This window comes from Bicyclus anynana, chromosome 27 (assembly GCF_947172395.1).
Source record: "Bicyclus anynana chromosome 27, ilBicAnyn1.1, whole genome shotgun sequence".
Classification (NCBI taxonomy): domain Eukaryota; kingdom Metazoa; phylum Arthropoda; class Insecta; order Lepidoptera; family Nymphalidae; genus Bicyclus; species Bicyclus anynana.
This window is the reverse complement of record NC_069109.1, coordinates 357257-373925: the sequence shown is the minus strand read 5'-3', so window position 1 is coordinate 373925 and position 16669 is coordinate 357257. Positions and strand designations below refer to the sequence as shown.

Sequence of the window (16669 nt, the reverse complement as noted above, 5' to 3'; positions counted from 1 at the left end):
TTCGTCCCGAATCGCGTGCTTGTCTGGTGTAATTGCTGAGAACAAAGGAACTAATTAAGCTATATCCCAATAATTTTAAAATTATTATTCTGAATGTATACATTCGAATTCAGAATAACAGTTACACATTTACTCAACTAGAAAACAAGATATTACAGTGCGCAGATGTTTACATTGACAACTCGAGCGTGTAAAACCCCCTATCTAAGGTCGTGTATGACTCGTTTAACAATGAGTGTGTATGGACCTGTTAAAGTAGGGTTGTGTATGGCTCATTTTACCATTGTATCCAGCGTTCAATGTTGATACCTGATACAATGTTGTAATACACTGTAAATTCTTATGTTAGAAGCAAATACATCAGACAAATTATTCAGACACATTAAACAATAGTAGTAATAATTAACAAGAAAAACAGTACAGTAGTAATTTAACAAGTATTTTGATACTCACAAAATAAAGTAGTACCACTGACAACAGCCGGCTTATAAAATGTTGTTGTCCAAGCGTATCCAAGGTTTCATGTTTTCCACACAGGATATCACATCATAAAGCTTGGAACTTCTTTCCGATCCTCTCATGTCCTCTACTCGATATCTATCATGACCCAATATTTCGGTTATTTGAAATGGTCCTTTGTACTAAGCCATGAGTTTAGTACTTTGTCCGCTATTTGTACAACTGGGAACTTTAATCACTACAAGCTCACCGACTTTATAATTAGGTGCTTCCTTCCGTTATGAATCAAAAGCCACCTTTTGTTTTTCTGCGCTTATTTTTATTTTAGAATCCATTTGTTTTCTTAACGCGGTTACGTCTACTAACTGTTCATCGTTATTGCAATCAGTATCGCTACTCATTCGTAACCGGTAATCAAAAAATACCTCGCTTGGTACTGCCGTTGTGGTTTTATTGATCGTACTGTTAATACCTTGTTGAATTTGATCGATATGTTGGTCCCATTTATTATTATCTGTATCTGCCCCCATGCTACGAAGGCCTCTAAAATTGTTTTATTATAACGTTCTACCTGACCATTAGAGCGTGGTACCGCAGTTACTATTACATAATACATAAATAATTTTGAAGTAAAAGCAATCCCTGCATCACATATAATACGTTTCGGATTGCCGAATATTTTAAATATTTTATCTAACTCATTAACAACCCTCCCCAATCATTTGTAGCGGCTATGAATACAAACTTTGTAAACAAATCTACAATTAAAAGTAAATAACATTTGTTTTGTTTTGATTTCACAAATGGTCCTAAATAGTTCAAATGCAAAGAGTGAAAAAGACGTGCGTATTTTGGTATTGGATATAACTGACCTGGTTTTTTTTTACCATGAAGATTTTTATAATAAATACAATTTAAACAGTTATTTATATATTTCTTTACTGTGGTTTTTAATCGCGGAAACCAATATAATGAACGGATCCTTTCGACTGTTTTGTCAACCGCAAAATGTCCAACGTTATCATGATTTAGCCTAATAATTTGCCAAGTGCACTTTTTCGGGACAAGCCATCGTCGGCCAAATTCCGTGCGCTTGTAAACTTTGTTACCCAAAAGTCCATATTTATCAAATATTTGTTTATGTTGTTCGGCCTCTCCTGATTTTAATATATCACGAATAGAAAAAAATGCTTTGATCTTGAAGTTGTACGGATAGTAACCAGTCACCCTCACTGATAGTATTAACACAAAATGAGTCATCTATACCTAATTTTACGGGGTTTCTACTTAATGCATCCACATTTTGCATTTGCGAACCTGCCCTATGAACTACCTCAAATGAAAATTCTTGGGTACGCAAAACCTACTAATACGAGGAATTATTTCTTTCTTTGTTAACGCATGTTTAACGGCATTACAATCTGTAATGATTTTAAAATTAGATCCCAGTAGATAATGCCTAAATTTTTCTAAACCCACCACAATAGCTAGTAACTCTAATTCAAATGAATGGTAAGCTTTTTTCTTCATGTGAAGTCTGACGACTATAAAAACGTATAGGTTTTTCACTACTTTCGGTAAATTGCATCAAAATACACCCTAATCCGTCTCGACTTGCGTCCGTATATAAATTTATAGGTAACTTTGGATCAAATATATTAAGAATAGCATTGTTGATTAGAATTTTTTTTTTTAAATTTTCAACTGCTTGATTGTGTTCTGTATCCCAATACCAAGACGTCTCTTTTTTACTAGATTCGTGAGAGGTTTACTTAGTAATGCACAATCTTTAATAAATTTTCTAAAATAATTAACAAGACCTAGAAATCGCTTTAACTTATGGATATTAGTTGGTGTTGGATAGTGTTTACGGCATTAATCTTATTTGGACTGGGCCTAATTCCCTTTTTCGTAATCTCATACCCCAGAAAACCTATGTTATTTTGAAAAAATGAGCACTTTTTAAAATTTTATGTTAATCCATGCTCAGAAAAAATTCTTAGTACTTCCTCTAGACATGAAATATTTTCGGGCAAATTATCTGTTGCAGTAAGTAAATCATCCATGTAACATATGATTTTACCTAAAACTGTGTTCACCAAACTTCATTGTGCAATCAACGGCTTTGTTTACTTCAATTGTCAACGAATTTGCAAAGCCTGTTAAATGAACTGGTTTATCGAGATCACGTGCTAACATACCAAGTTTATTTAACGAAACTGAATACAATTAAAGAGCAATCGCTACCCATATCTATAAACGCCGAACAAGCTTTGTTATTTACAGTAACATTTTTTACAGTAACTTTACTTCAACGTCCTTGTCAGTTTTAGTTCTTTGTTTACTTTTACAGGCTAATTCCGAATGTCCATTTTTTAAACAAAATAAGCATTTTACATTATCTTTAACGGTACAGAAATTCCGTTTGTGACCTACCTCCCCGCACCGGAAACATGTGGGTTGAAATTGATTATTATTATTACTATTTGATTGGCTACTTATAGAAGAGTATTGAGAATAACTAGTTCCTGGCTTTATATCAAATTTAGGGTTTGAAAAAGATGTAAATTTCCTATTGATCATTTGTTGAGATGAACACGCTAAATCTTGTTGGGTTTTACTATGCAAAAACGAAGCTAAATCATCGCAATATCTGAAACTACCCGCTTCCGCCGCATTACATAACTGTGTGTCACCTATTGTACCAACAATTATAGAAATTATATCATTTTGTCTAAAAGCCAAATGTAAATTACTATATTTTTAAAATTTCTGTCTTTTGTTTTAGGTATTTGTTGTCTTTTGTGTATTATGTGTGTGTGTGTCAAAATAAAATAATTTTCTTTCTTTTCTTTCTTTCTTTCTAAATTATCAATTTTGTTTTTTTGTTGGAAGTAAAACTCGTATAACGACTGACCGTCATTTGGTCTAGAATCTAACAATTGTTTAAGTAATAGAAAAACATTTCGTTTAACTTGGAAAGTGTCGGATAGTTTATTCCGCCAATCTTTCCATTTCCATGATGTCCATTTAGTTTCATTTTTTTGCAAAGAATCCTACCACGTTTTTGCTGTATTTCGTAATTTTTGTAAAGCCTGATATTTAACCATATCATCTGACCAACCAAAACTAGTCGCATTTGCGTGTATCACATTAAGCCACATATCAACATCATCTAACAATGGATCAAATTCAGGTATAACAGACGACAATAAAACATTCTGACTCACATTCAACGAACGGCGGCGAGGTCGCTTACTTCTTCCGCGATCACTGTTGCTACTCGACGACGAAGATGAGCTCGATGATGAAGATGAACTGGGTGACTGCCTGCGAGTTCGCCTACGTTTTCTTTTCTCTGTTCGAGGCATTGTCGAGGGTCGTGGTTTTTTAGCACTTCTGATATTAAGAGTTATCTAAAACATGTAAGGTCTGTTAATGAAATCACATTGGAGGTACATCAATATTATTTATTTAAACCATTATGATCATGAAATCAGTTAATTAAGTTACACACATAATCGCATACCTGTTCATACAATGTATTATCACATAATAAGATTTAAGAACAGACAAGGATGTTTAAGAGTCATCATGAAACCGTAATACAAAATCATATGAAAATATTGCACAAAGACATTAGTATAACCTCTCCTAATAGTTAATTGTTTTTTAGACAATAATATATAATTGTAATACAATACCAAATCCGTATACTTGTAACTGTTTATCACGTTAATTATTAGTGACACTTTTACTTTTAACAGAATGAGACCGCTAGCACCCTCACTATTGATTAACCCAAAAGTTTGTTACACCACCTTTTATAACAGTCAATAATTGAGGGGGTAGGAAAAATGGTGCGAGGCGCCATTTTTCTACAGTAATCCCAACTGTTTCATGTAATAAGGCGCGAACGGTTCAAGGTTGCCAACTACGCAACGCTACGTTGTCCACAGATAACGCGCGATTTTCATAGACGACAACAAAAGTTATTATAACACAAATACAGTTTCAACTACGTAGTTCCCATTCCCATGAGAATACGGGGATAAACAAAGCCAAATGAACACTCACTCAAATGACATGGCTTTCTGGTGGTAAGTGAATTTTCAAAATTAGTTTAGTAGATGCAGAAATACAACCCCATAAACAACTCACAACTAATATTATAAAGCTGAAGAGTTTGTTTGAATCTCAGGAACTACTGGTTCGATTTGAAAAATTCTTTCAGCGTTAGATAGCTCATTTAACGAGGAAGGCTAGGCTATATTATATAATAATAATTTCCGTATTCCTACGGGAACGCGAACCATGTGGGTGAAATCCCGCGGTGTCAGCTAGTATCAGCCTGAAGCAAACGCTTCGAAAACTAGAAAAATGACATTTGCTATCGACAGGTCACGTGGTCGAGATCTGTCATACATTTTTCTAGTTTTCGAAGCGTTGGCGTAGAAAGAAAATCGACGTGCCACTGGGTTACAGAGGTAGTATAAAACTATCGACAATTGGCAGCACTAGCGGTGTGGTGGAGCGGGCGACCTCCGCCGTGGCCGCGACCTACTCTAGAGCACGAGTGACGAAACGCCTCTCACGATACGTGCCGTCACTGCATGTCGATATGTCGCTCTACAGCATTGTGTATCGATATAACCCCGCTCTCTGCATCCGCGGCCGTGGGTTCGATTCCCACACTTCTTCTTCAGTAAACTTCTAACCCCTATTTCACACCCTTCTATTTATATCTTTGCTAGTTTTTAACTGCGAAGACGAGGTCCCCGATATCTGACGTCACCCAGACGTGGGCTTTTTAACTCACGATCTCATGGGCGCTCGAACTGATACACTTTTTTTTATGTAGTATATAGGCTTAGGCTTGACCACAATCAAGCCTGATGGAAAGCAATGATGAGGTCTAAGATGAAGCGCGCTTGCCTAGAAGATGCCTATTTACTCTTGCCTTGAATTTGCACAAATTATACGTGTCAGGAAACACAGACGCCGGAAGGGCATTCCACATTTTGGCAGTTCTTATTAGGAACGTTGACGCAAAACGTTTCGTGCGGGTTGATTGCACGTTGACAACAAAAGGATGCCATTTTTCACGGCGTCTCGCTGTTCTGTGGTAAAATGGGGACGGAGGAACTAGATCGTAAAGTTCCTGTGCACACTCTCCAGAGTATATGCGATAAAAGACCCATAGACAGGCGAAAACTCCCTTTCCGTACGACCCTCTAAGGTCCGAGTCTCAGAGGAGACGCCCTTAGAGTCGTTCCGCCCATCTACTCTGCTTCTACGTTCTGGACCCATCAGGCGATGCTTCTGAGCTCGCCCAAACCCCCCGGTGACGCCGCTGAGGTCCCCTAAGGACCTACGGCGCTTACACAATCAGAAAAAAAGAAAAAAGTTTTTAAAAGTATAATAGTCTACTAATTTTACATTTACAAATGTATCTTGATAACTGAAGGAATCTCCATACAAACTTTATACCCCTAGTTCATCCCTTTTTTATTTTATTTTCGCGACAAAAAGTATCCCCATCTTCGTATGGCATCAAATCGAGCCAAGTTTTACTTGAATTCATTCAGTAGTTTCAGCGTAATAAAAGACGGACGGATAGACAGACAGACAAAAAATAACAAAAGTGTTTTTTTTTATTATTATTATTTACTAGTTAACCCTTGATTACAATCTCGCCTGATGGTAAGTGACGATGCAATCTAAGATGGAAGCGGGCTAACTTGATAGGAGGAGGATGATAGTCCACACCCCTTTCGGTTTCTACACATCGTACCGGAACGCTAAATCGCTTGGCGGTATGTCTTTGTCGGCAGGGTGAAGCCTCCCACCAGCCAGACCTGAACCAATTAAGAAAACCTCAATCGGCCCAGCTAGGGATCGAACCCAGGACCTCCGTCAAATCCGTTGTAAATCCATCGCGCATACCACTGCGCCACGAAGGCCGTCAAAAGGCCGGAGGTTGTATTCTAGGCCTCAGTAGTTGATCATATCATAATGCTCTCCAAGAAAAATTTTCAAAATATATTCAATAGCGGACCCGGTCAAGCTTCGCTTTTACTTATGTGCACTTCTTCCCTACCCTACCCTTACCTACCCAAACCATCCTCCTGCCCTACCATCATCATTATCAACCCATATTCGGCTCACTGCTGAGCTCGAGTCTCCTCTCAGAATGAGGGGTTAGGCCAATAGTCCACCACGCTGGCCCAATGCGGATTGGCAGACTTCACACACGCAGAGAATTGAGAAAATTCTCTGGTATGCAGGTTTCCTCACGATGTTTTCCTTTACCGTTTGAGACACGTGATATTGAATTTCTTAAAATGCACACAACTGAAGAGTTGGAGGTGCATGCCCCGGACCGGATTCGAACCCACAACCTCCGTGGCAGAGGTCATATCCACTGGGCTATCACGTATGTATGTCTATTCAATGCAAACGAATAATCATATCTTTCCTCTTTATAATATTAGTAAAGATATAGTAAGATTTTAAATGGAGTTGGGGGAAATATGAATAAATAAACAATTAACAAAAAAACATTTTATTTATTTCATTCTAACAATTATTATGTAATCTTATATTTATATACAATGTCTTAAAAATAAGAACACAACTTACACTCGGGAGCAAAAAAATGGACTAAACAGAAAATTGTGTTGACGATTTCTTTGCTCGGAAGTGTATAACACAGTAGTATATTTTCCTAAATAATATTTTGATTTTTGATGAGTGATGATGACCATGATGAAAAAATAAAAAAAAAACCAGACAAGTGCGAGTCGGATTCGCCTACTGAGTGTTTCGTACAGTCATTAACGATTTTACATAGTTCAGGAATCGATTTAAGCAATTTTTGCAGATTTTTCCGAATTTCCCTTGTTTTAGTTTTATATGAAACCCTCAACTTTTATTAATAGGGTACTTGACTCAAATGAAATTCAATATAAACAATTTCGCATAGTACATGGAATAAGGGTCCGAAATATATTGATATTAATTAAGTTTTTGTTAATTAATTAATTAAATTAAGTTAAGGATTTCTTATAAAACTTAATTAAGTATTTATTATCACGTATTTTTTCAAATTTTCCAAACGTCAAAAACGCTGTCGTCCATTTTGTGACGTCACGAACACACTTGATGTACTAAACGTTAAACTAATAGTTTTGTTAGTGACGTCATAAAACAGTTATATAGACTGTCATGGCCGTCAGGCATTTTGGCTCGTATTGTCAAAAACATATTAAATAATAACTAAATTTTTTTTCAATCCAGTAGAACTACAATGAACAATTTAACCATTAAAAAAGTGTCAACTAGCCTATTAATCACACTAATATTATAAAGTTTGTGTGTAAGTATGTTTGTTCCTCTTTCACGCTGCGGCTACTGAAGCGATTTGGCTGAAATTTGGAATGGAAATAGATTTTACTCTGGATTAACACATAGGCTACTTTTCGTCCCGCGGACGAAGTCACGGGCGTGCGCTAGTATCAATATATTTCGGACCCTTATTCCATGTTCTACACGAAATTATTATTGTTTATATTAAAGGAGTTGGTCCAAAATTGTATGGAGCCCAGGATCAGTAACTATTTTTGATTATACAAATCTACGAATTCACTATAATTCTTTCGAAATTCATTATCTCCCAAGAAATGCAACACTATTAAGGGCGGATAGATGACATTTTCAATGCAGTAGTCGTTTTGACATTTGCTGACAATTGTCATGTCATAGTTGGTCTATGGGCGCCATGTTGATATAACTCAAAAACTTGGGTTTTAATATTATTTATTTCTCTTTATTTAGTTAGATTTATTAACTTATTTATATTTTAATAAAAACCTTGTATTTTTTAAATTTAAATGATACGGGGTACAAGAGTGGAAATGAAATGGATCATCTTTTATGATATGAGTCAACTACCCTATTGATGTTTGCCACAAAACAAACAAAGCAACACAGCGGAATCGAAAATTACTCATTTTCTTTGTATATTCAGTATACATATTAGATTTGCTAGTTTATAAATAAAATTTAATATACATTGAGAGCACCTGGCTTTCGTCATATTGTAAATACTAAAACTTCGTCATATGACACGTATGTATGGTAGAAGCGTGGTCTGCTGTCACTGTCTCTCCCGACTAGTTGGAAGGGAAAAGAAATATTCGAATATTAAAAAAAAAAAAATGATCTCAGTATTTCTATATCAAGGTTTCAACCTCCTTGCGTGTCAGTGAATGAATGAATGGAGTACCCCCCCCCCCCCCCCAGTGGCGTCCACTTCATACATGCATTAAAGTACTGCATACCCTAAGAGTTGTCTTCATAGTGCGTATTAAATACAGATTTGTCCAGTTTGCTCAATTTTATTACTAGTGCATACCCTGATCGACGACCTTATGCACGCCACTGTTCACGCTTCTATGAAAACTATGAGGGTTACTGGTCTTCCATCTCGTACACCTCCTCGTAAACAACCTCAAACTGTTCCACATCGTCTTCGTACATCGGCACTTCTGTGATCTCCACTTTTATTTGATCTGTTGGTTCTTCTTCTTCTTCTTCCTCTTGCTGCACCTGGAGAGGAGAAAGAGTGACATTTTATACAGTGTGACCTCTGCCTCCGATTCCGGAGGGTGTGGGTTCGAATCCGGTCCGGGGCATGCACCTGCAACTTTTCAGTTGTGTGCATTTTAAGAAATTAAATATCACGTGTCTCAAACGGTGAAGGAAAACATCGTGAGGAAACCTGCATACCAGAGAATTTTCTGAATTCTCTGCGTGTGTGAAGTCTGCCAATCCGCATTGGGTCAGCGTGGTGGACTATTGGCCTAACCCCTCTCATTCTGAGAGGAGACTCGAGCTCAGCAGTGAGCTGAATATGAGTTGTGGATGGGTTCGATTCCCACAACTGGTAATATGTGATGATAATCAGTATATTTAGTATTGAACTATTTACATTACCCGAATGCAAGAAGGATTAAATGCTTTTTTTTGTTTCGGTTTCTACACAAAATCGTACCGGAACTCTAAATAGCTTGGCGGTACGTCTGTCGGTAGGGAGGTAATGGTGGTGATAATGGTGGTGGTGGTGGTGGTGGTGGTGATAGCGGTGGTAGTGGTAATGGTGGTGGTGATAGTGTAGGTAGAGATGGAGGTGGAGATGGTGGTGGTAGTGGTAATGATGGTGTTGGTGGTGGTAGTGGTAATGGTGGTGGTGATAGTGTTGGTGGAGATGGTGGTGGTAGTAGTGGTAATGGTGGTGGTGGTAGTGGTAATGGTGGTGGTGGTAGTGGTAATGGTGGTGGTGGTGGTGATAGTGTTGGTAGAGATGGTGATGGTGGTAGTGGTGGTGGTGGTGGTGGTGGTGGTGGTGGTGGTAGTGGTAATGGTGGTGGTGGTAGTGGTAATGGTGGTGGTGGTGGTGGTGGTGGTGGTGATAGTGTTGGTACAGATGGTGGTGGTAATGGTGGTGGTGATGGTGGAAGTAATGATGGTGGAGGTGATGGTTAAAATAAGCATGAATATCTCCCACTAACCATGTGGTACTCCTCATCATCATTCTCCTGCTGCTCGTCCTGTGTCTCCTCGTCGGGCTCCTCCTTCACTCGCCGATACTCTTCCCCGTACAGCTCGCTCACCGGCATCGACTGCGAGCTCTCGCCCGCGGTGGCTTCGACACTCACGACCACTGGTGAAGCTGTGGAGGTATTTGTGAAACTGTAGTTATTTGTGAAACTGTCGAGTTATTTGTGAAACTGTGGAATTAGTACTGAAACTGTCGAGTTAATGGCGAAACTGTTGCGTTATTTGTCAAACTTTCGAGTTATTTGTAAGCTAACTAATGTATTAGTACCTAAGTCTTAGACCATTAATAACTGGACGTGGTTCGCACCCAAATTCACCAACAAAAAAATCTGTAATTTTTTGAGGGGGACGAAACTCACACATCGAAAACATTTAACACCATTAAGTATATTCTGTGTCCATACACTACACATAACTATAAATTTGACTCGCAATACACACACGCGTAATTTTTACACAGACTAACAAACACATTGCCACAGTAAAAATATATACAAGCAGTATTGTAACTAGGCCGTATTTTTAAAATAAATAACTACAGCCGCGCGGTACGTAAACATGCGATATTTATTATTTAAGCATTTTTTTATATATACATTTTTTAAATTATGCTTTTAGAATACAAAATGTTAAACAAACTTAATAAATATAATAGCCCACCATTTGCGAGGCTATTTTTCCTAGTCGTCATAATTAAAAAATCCAATGCACCGTGCGGTCGTCACTGCGGCACAGTCGTGACTGTGTGCACCCCACACACCCCCTGAGTTCGAGGTGCGTAGGTATAGCTCGCGTTTCAACCTCTAGTATGAAGTCAAACTACTGCTTGTATATTTTTACTGTGACATTGCTTAGACTATTCACAGATTAAATACATAAAATATTCGATTACTGATCGATGTTTGGCTGTTTCGTCAAAAAAATCGATTCTTTTTATAAATTGTTATTATTACAAATTTGATAAAATTAGACTTTCAAATGAAACGTTACTCCATCTTTTACTAAACTACAAGTTTTTGGTCGTTTTTTATGCCATTCAACTACACAAACTGGCATTTTTAGGGAGCTCCTTACACGACGAAAATGATTACAACAATGGAACATCGATTCTGTAGCAACAGTTTTATAAACGCGTTAGATCATTGATTTTTGATCTTTGCCAGAGGGGTAACGGTTAGCGAACCACGTCCAGTTATTAATGGTCTAAGACCTAAGTGCATGAATGCTGAATAAAACAGAGAGATCAAAGGGTTCCGTTTCTTCTTTCGAGTCACAGAACCCTTACAATATATAACAAGGCTAGTTATACAAACCCATGGCCTGCTGCTTCAGCGCGAGCTTGGCGCGTCGGTTCTTGCTCTTGTAAGGCGCCGGCATCTTGAGGTGCACCGTCTTCACGTGCAGCTTCATGCTGTTGGACTGGGTGAAGAACTTCCCGCACTGCGGACACTCGTATGGCTTTATACCCGAGTGGACCTTGAAAAATAAATATAGCTTTATTTCCATACAATAGGGACGATGACAGTTTTTTAAATTGTATATCATTACCCATATTCGGCTGACTGCTGAGCTCAAGTCTCCTCTCAGAATGAGAGGGGTTAGGCCAATAATCCACCACGCTGGGCCAATGCAGATTGGCAGACTTCACACACGCAGAGAATTGAGAAAATTTACTCGTATGCAGGTTTTCTCACGATGTTTTTCCTTCACCGTTTGACACACATGATATTTAATTTCTTAAAATGCACACAACTGAAAAGTTGGAGGTGCATGCCCTGGACTGGATTCGAACCAACACCCTTTGAAATCGGCTATCACGGCTCTCAAAATAATTGTATATAAATTACACAAATAACAAAGATATTAGTAATTCTGTTTGAACGCCTATACAAATCTAACGATCATTATGAGCTTCGACGTCAGTAATTCGTACCATTTTGTATGGGGCATTTTTCAGGGATCCGGAGGGTGTGGGTTCGAATCCGGCCCGGGGCATGCATCTCCAACTTTTCAGTTGTGTGCATTTTAAGAAATTAAATATCACGTGTCTCAAATGGTGAAGGAAAACATCGTGAGGAAACCTGCATACCAGAGAATTTTCTCAGTTCTCTGCGTGTGTGAAGTCTGCCAATCCTGGATCAGCGTGGTGGAGAGGAGACTCGAGCTCAGCAGTGAGCCGAAGAGTTGATGATGATGACTTATGTGGACTGGGTTTCTCCTTTGGAATGTTAAGGTTTTGCGAGGTGACAAGACCAGACACTCAATTTTCTTATTAGAAGACTTGCTTACCCGGTCGTGTCTCAGCAATGCTGCCTTGTTGCTGAACGCCTTGGGACACATCTGGCACTGGTAGGGCCGCTCACCGGTGTGGGTTCGGACATGAATCTGTTGGTCAAACAAACATAAATAAAGCCAGCTGACAGCCTCATGTGTTACAGAATATCGTTCCTGTCAAGACATGCAATATCTCTTTAAGAGTAATGTCACATAAAACATATTTAAAGTACAGAAGATTTACTCCGTAACGTCATTAAAATAAATAGCGAATTTAAGTAGGTATTTACTTAAAACATTTTTTTCATTACCTTCCTACATCCTTTAGAAATTTGATAAACGCAAGTCTCCGAACCTTATTATTATTTAAGCAGCCAAATGCACTACAATATTTTTTCCCATTATTTTTTTTTTTGGTTAATAATTTTACGAACGACGAACGATAAGGAACGGGCGAGGCACGTCGCCCAGCGTGTGCAAAAGCGTTCGATCCGAGCGGCGACACTCGCTTGTTTAAGTCGCCCCAGGGTAAAGCGACACTGTACTGTATATGTATTCGTTAGGGATATCATTAAAAAAGCAGTCACCTGCAGGAACAGCGGCATGGTGAAGGTCTTGGGGCACATGGAGCACTGGTAGGGCCGCTCCCCCGTGTGCACCCGCTGGTGGTAGCGCAGAGCTGCGTTGGACTGCCAATCACACGCCATGGTTAATGTTTATCTATACTTAAAATAACACTGTAACAGGTCAAACTGAAGATATTTCGAAAATTCTTGTTTGAACAAAATTTCAAAAGATTGAAAAAGAAGCTGCAAGTCAAATATTAGTTGACCATTAACTGAATATATAATGGTTTATTTATTTTGCTTTCATCTGCGAAAAGTCGACGAACCCGAGGATGCTCCGGTTTCGGGGTGAAACGTACGCAGAGTATTTTGTCGGACCTGGGTGACGTTGTCGCATGGGTTCGTCGACTTTTCGCAGATGATAGCAAAATAAATAAATCATTATATAATCGTGATGAACTTCCGCAAAGTAACGCCTGCTTCTATCCATTAGCTGAATGTTTGAAGAACATTGCAAACACAAATATTTATTTTATCCTGTTTTTTGTGTGAATTATGTATGTATGTATGTATGTATGTATGTAATATTACCTCATATTTTCCAGATTTGCTATAATAACCCAAGTATTCATATATGGGTGTAATTAAACAAAAACCAACATGACAACTGTGAGATGTTGTATACTTATTTTTCTAATACTACAATATGGGTATCAAATAATTGGTATCAAATAATTGGTATCAAATAATGGTAATTTGGTGACTAAAATCACAATGAAAAAGACATTTATAGTATTTGTTGTTGTAACAGAAATATATCACCTGTAAAATTTTCAACTATCATGGTTAATGAGACTTAGTGACAGACGGACACACAGCAGTATCTTAGTAATACAATACTGTTTCACCCTTTGGGTACCTTTAAAAATGCATTCAAGCGTTATATGTATAGCCTCACCGCATATCTCTTGCCGCATACTTCGCAGACAATATTCTTGCAGGTGTAGTATCTCTTCTTAGGCTGGGTGGGGTCCCGCGGCTCTCTCTTCACCTTCACCCGCTTGTTGTGCACCTGCTGGTGCATGAGGCATGCCTTCTCCGTCGCGAAGATCTTGCCGCACTGGAAGTGCAAGTGTTGCATGAAAATCAGGAGATATCGATGGCCTATGTGGCACAGTGGTGTACATGGTGGATTTACAAGACAGAAGTTTTGGGTTAATTCCAGGCTGGGCCGATTGAGGTTCTCATAATGCCCCAACTAATTGGGTACTGTCGATGCTCAATTCGTTGATTGCTCAGCGCCAAGATCTAGATATTTTTGATATAAAACTTCATGTATTTATTGATATTGTAAACAGCTGTGAATTTTAATTTAAATTTTATAGAAATATGCAATTTATGTGTTTGTATTGTATAGTGATTATATTGTAATTTGTTTATCTGTTATATTGTTATATTGTAAGTCTGTACTTTGTATGCGTTTTGGTTTAGCTGTAAGCATACTAAGGATATATAATAAATAAATAATTGGTCCAGGTCTACTTAGTGAGAGGTTTGGTCGTGGCTAGCTACCAACCTGCACGCACAGACCTCCAAGCGATTTAGCTTTCCGGTACAATGTTGTATAAAAACCGAAACCGAAGCGGGCTAACTTCACCGAAGGTGAAGTTAGCCCGCTTCTATCTTAGATTTTCAAGTAAGATTGTAGTAACAATAATGAATATGTCTCTTGACATGAAAGAGACATAACAGCTTGGTGCCCAATGCACCAGAAAAGAAACAAAGGAAGACAGCGTCGTAGATGGGAGGACAACGTCAGAAAAATAGCAGGTGTCACTTGGAATAGGTAAATAACCGTTCAGTGTGGCGGGCTTTAGGGGAGGCCTATGCTGTAAAGTACGACAATCTCAACACACTGGTGTCAATCAAATAGATTTCAAAATCAAAATCAAAATTCATTTATTTCAAGTAGGCTTAGTTTACAAGCACTTTTGACACGTCAGTTGACTATTTGTAAAGATTCTCCCACCAGTTCGGAAGGCAGGTTCTGCTGAGAAGATACCGGCAAGAAACTCAACAGTTGCTCTTTTGAAAAAGTCATACAGTATTATAATTTACAATTGATAACAATTACTGTTTACATTTCTTATAGTTTTACTTTCTGTGTGAAGGTGGAAGCAGATCCAACGGCCTCCAAGCATCTTTATCATTCAATCTCAATCTTAAATCTCCAAGCATCTTTATCATTCAATCTCAATCTCAATCATTTATTTGTAAATAATTTTAAGATATTTGTGATTGTTTAATAAAGGCTGGTGTTTTATTATTAATAAAGAAATAATGAATACTCTTGCTTCTACAGACATACTTGATGTTGTACATTGTGTTCCTCACTGTGGAGCTCTGACCGCCGGTTAGGTTAGGTTAGGTTAGGTACATGTCCCGCAGTGGAAGGGATGATTTAGTTTTAACATTGTTGAAAATTAAAAAAATAGAACAAATAAATAAATGACAGTAAAAACAAATACATACAACCAAGAATCATCAAAGTTGTTGCAGTCGTTCAAAACTAATGAGCACATAAACATTTTGAAGATGTTTATTTATATAGACTAGCCGACTCTCTGTGGTTTCACCCGTGTAGTTCCTGTTCCCTTGAGGATACGGGGATAAAATATAGCATAAGACGCTCATAAATTACGTGGCTTTCTAGTGGTATAAGTATTTTTAAAATCGGTTCACTAGATCCAGAGATTACCCCTTGCAATACCACAAACTTTTCATCTCTAAACAGAAGTCTGTACAGAAGTATAGACAATAATAATGTTTAAATAATTGAAAATCGATGTTCATATACGGACAATCTTTATGATCAAAGTTACGAGGTTGTAGTACCCAAATCAACAAACTTTAATGATATATTAATTGTTTTACGTGTAAAATAAGAAAATATGCCGTAAAGTATGGAAACTCCCGCCAAAAGGGTCGCGTTCAGGACATGACAATGGTGTGGCGTATAATAGTAAATAGTAATAGATACATGTTCTAATATACATACCGTGCTACATTGGTATTCATTTCTATCGAAAGTTAACGATTTGTGCTCGTTATCCAAATGCTCCTGCAAACCTTCTTCTGTTGGAAAAGTATCGCCGCACTCACAGATAATGTAGTGGATGCTCACGAAGGAACAGTAAAAATTATTCATTTTATCCGCCACAGATTACTAAGTGATTATATTGCCTATCAAATATCAAATACAGAATATTTTTTCCTTTGCTAACGTTGTACTGACGCCATGACACTATCTGTGGAAGCGCGTCATTCTGGAAAGCTGTGATTTGTGTAATCTGAGATGTAGTGATGTGCATCGATTCTTAAAATCGATTTTTGGAATACAAGTTTCGTTTAAAATACGCAAAGAATATGTTTACTTCGGACAACTTTAGTATTTTAGTCGAGTACGAACGATTTTTGGGTAGTAAATCCTAAAATTGTTAGTACCCGACTAAAATACTAAAGTAGTCCGAACTATGCTTATATTGCACTCGGAAAAGGTGTTATTAAATAATAATTAAAATATTAAAGAAATAACAATGTGGGCCATGTAGTCTGAATATACCATAAAAAACAACAACTCCAAACAAATTAAATTAATTTGAAATGTTATTTTTAATAAGGTTCGAATAAGAAAATGTAGCCTATCGATATTTCCATCAACATGTCGATATAATCGAGTATCTGTCATT

The 16669-nt window shown here is 37.7% G+C and overlaps 1 protein-coding gene across 1 annotated transcript; it reads right to left on the bottom strand.

Annotated features, from left to right (window-relative positions):
- Nucleotides 1-7008: 7008 nt before the first annotated feature.
- Nucleotides 7009-16245, bottom strand: LOC112048792 (zinc finger protein 44). Its single transcript, XM_024086455.2, has 7 exons — nt 15979-16245; nt 13879-14040; nt 12942-13043; nt 12370-12465; nt 11394-11556; nt 10032-10192; nt 7009-9069 (listed from the first exon to the last, which is right to left on the bottom strand). The coding sequence occupies exons 1-7, from the start codon at nt 16126-16128 to the stop codon at nt 8932-8934; spliced, it is 972 nt and encodes a 323-aa protein (XP_023942223.2). The 5' UTR covers nt 16129-16245; the 3' UTR covers nt 7009-8931.
- Nucleotides 16246-16669: the final 424 nt, after the last annotated feature.

What these genes read in the sequence shown, in the direction of transcription:
- LOC112048792 (XM_024086455.2), bottom strand. Translation starts at nt 16,128, where the DNA reads ATGAATAATTTTTACTGTTCCTTCGTGAGCATCCACTACATTATCTGT. An exon ending in ATGAATACCAATGTAGCACG is followed by an intron (nt 14,041 to 15,978) that starts GTATGTATATTA and finishes TTGCACTTCCAG; the next exon opens with TGCGGCAAGATCTTCGCGAC. An exon ending in GCTGAAGCAGCAGGCCATGG is followed by an intron (nt 10,193 to 11,393) that starts GTTTGTATAACT and finishes ATACCTCCACAG; the next exon opens with CTTCACCAGTGGTCGTGAGT.